This window comes from Belonocnema kinseyi, chromosome 10 (genome assembly GCF_010883055.1).
Source record: "Belonocnema kinseyi isolate 2016_QV_RU_SX_M_011 chromosome 10, B_treatae_v1, whole genome shotgun sequence".
NCBI classification, from domain to species: Eukaryota; Metazoa; Arthropoda; class Insecta; order Hymenoptera; family Cynipidae; genus Belonocnema; species Belonocnema kinseyi.
In genome coordinates this window covers 41,642,917-41,644,604 of record NC_046666.1, presented here as the reverse complement: position 1 = coordinate 41,644,604, position 1,688 = coordinate 41,642,917, and the positions used below count along the sequence as shown (strand labels likewise).

Genomic DNA, 1,688 nt, shown 5'->3' with positions numbered 1-1,688 from the left:
GTAAATCTAAACATTTGAATGAAGAAAGAAGTTTTCGAAATAATTCTTATAGAATCTGGAGTCGTACTTTGAAAATGGGACTACACTCGAGGATCCAAGGGATAGCTAAATGTAAAAGAAAGGTCGGCTTGCACGTTTCGGCGTAAATATAGTTTCGAGGTCGGACAAAGCGAAGCAAGATGGAAGGTCTGCGAAGGCGAAAAGGGGGAACGAACGAGAAAAGAAGAAACCGAGGCCCTCGGATTGACCCTTCGACTTTCTTCCGATCCCACATTTCAGTGTTTCTCGATTCTTCTCAATTATCTTTATTTACACAAATCCCGAATCTGTAATAAAAAAAATCTACGCTTCCCAGAGTCTAGTCTCAATAAAAAAAAAAACGTGAGTTTGTCTCTTATCTCGCGAGTTCTAATGACAGATCTCGGGCCAGCTGATTAGTACCGTCTGGTATTGATTTTCCAACGCGACCGCGCACACATGTAACACGGACAAGAAATGACGCACACGCGCAAAATTCAACACTCGCGACCTGAAAGAACTTCACCCACGAGTTTCAAATTTTTAATCAGTTTCAGGTGCATTTTTCTGCAGTGATTGGTACTTTTGCAATTTTTGTTTTGTTTTCTTAGCCAACTTAAAAACGAGAGATACAAACTCGAAAACAATTTCAAAACATCCACAGATCTAGAACTTTGGTTTGCAATTTTTTGAGTCTCGAATTGAAAACATTTGAATTTGTTGACTAGCTTGAGGAGGAGGGAGAGGAGTTTCCGGGAAAAACGGGTTGGAGCTTGTGGAGGGTTCTCAAGGCCGGGAGAGGAACGGCCGGAGGTGGCTCGTCTCGGGCCCAGGAAAGGCGAGACTTGTTTGGACTTGTTTCTACTTCTTGCAGAGCGTGTAGAGCAATTTCTCGAATTTTACCTGCGCAGACAAACGGCAAATCCTTCGTGTATGTCGCCTCGACATCGTCAACGGTGATGGAGACGCTTTGAGCAAGGTGTGGACACTCCATCTTTTTTCCTATATCCTATTGGTCGATGGTCCCCGGACGGGCCTGGGGGCCCTCCGAGCGTTTCTTTCTTTTCTTCTCAGTCTGTGTTGGTTGAATACAGAATGCTGATTGTCTCGTGTCTCTCTTGTTGAGACAAGAAAGAAGGTGAGTGGTGCCTCGCTCCTTATGAGGGGTTACAACGAGATAACTGGCCCCGAGATTTCCGTCACATAGCAAGGTTTAAAATTGGTAAAGATAAAATCGACACAATCGCGATGCTCATATTCAGCAACGATTGGCAAGAAGGAACTGAACTGGTCTTTGTGAGAATACTGAGACAGGGGGAAACGGTTTTAAAACCGAGGAGGGTCGATTTGGATGCACCATGCGCGAAAGCGTCAATGGAATTCGCAATTCTGTTCAACTCGATGGCACGATTAAGTTACGAGTCGACTCGTCTCACCTCGAGAGACGGCCGCCACTGCTTGCTGCTTTTGAACAGGTTGGGTTGGGTCACTTTCAAGTCGCGCAGACTCACTAAACATTTATGCGCGAGAGTCTGCGCAAAAGGGAATACTCCAACTTACAGGGAGGATAGTGGGGGTGGATGCAGGACTGTAGCCAGTACCCCGTCTTTTTACTTTCAATTGGATTTCGTTCCTATTTTCTCTCAGTCTTTGTTATTAAAATAAAATTA

At 44.7% G+C, this 1,688-nt stretch overlaps 1 protein-coding gene across 1 annotated transcript in view; it reads left to right on the top strand.

Annotated features, from left to right (window-relative positions):
* Positions 1-1,266: 1,266 nt before the first annotated feature.
* LOC117181090 (ubiquitin carboxyl-terminal hydrolase 3-like) overlaps positions 1,267-1,688 on the top strand; it is a 41,766-nt gene continuing 41,344 nt past the window's right edge. Inside the window, exon 1 of the mRNA XM_033373658.1 lies at positions 1,267-1,493. Coding sequence (XP_033229549.1) covers positions 1,267-1,493 — 227 coding nt within the window. The remainder of the gene's footprint in view (positions 1,494-1,688) is intronic.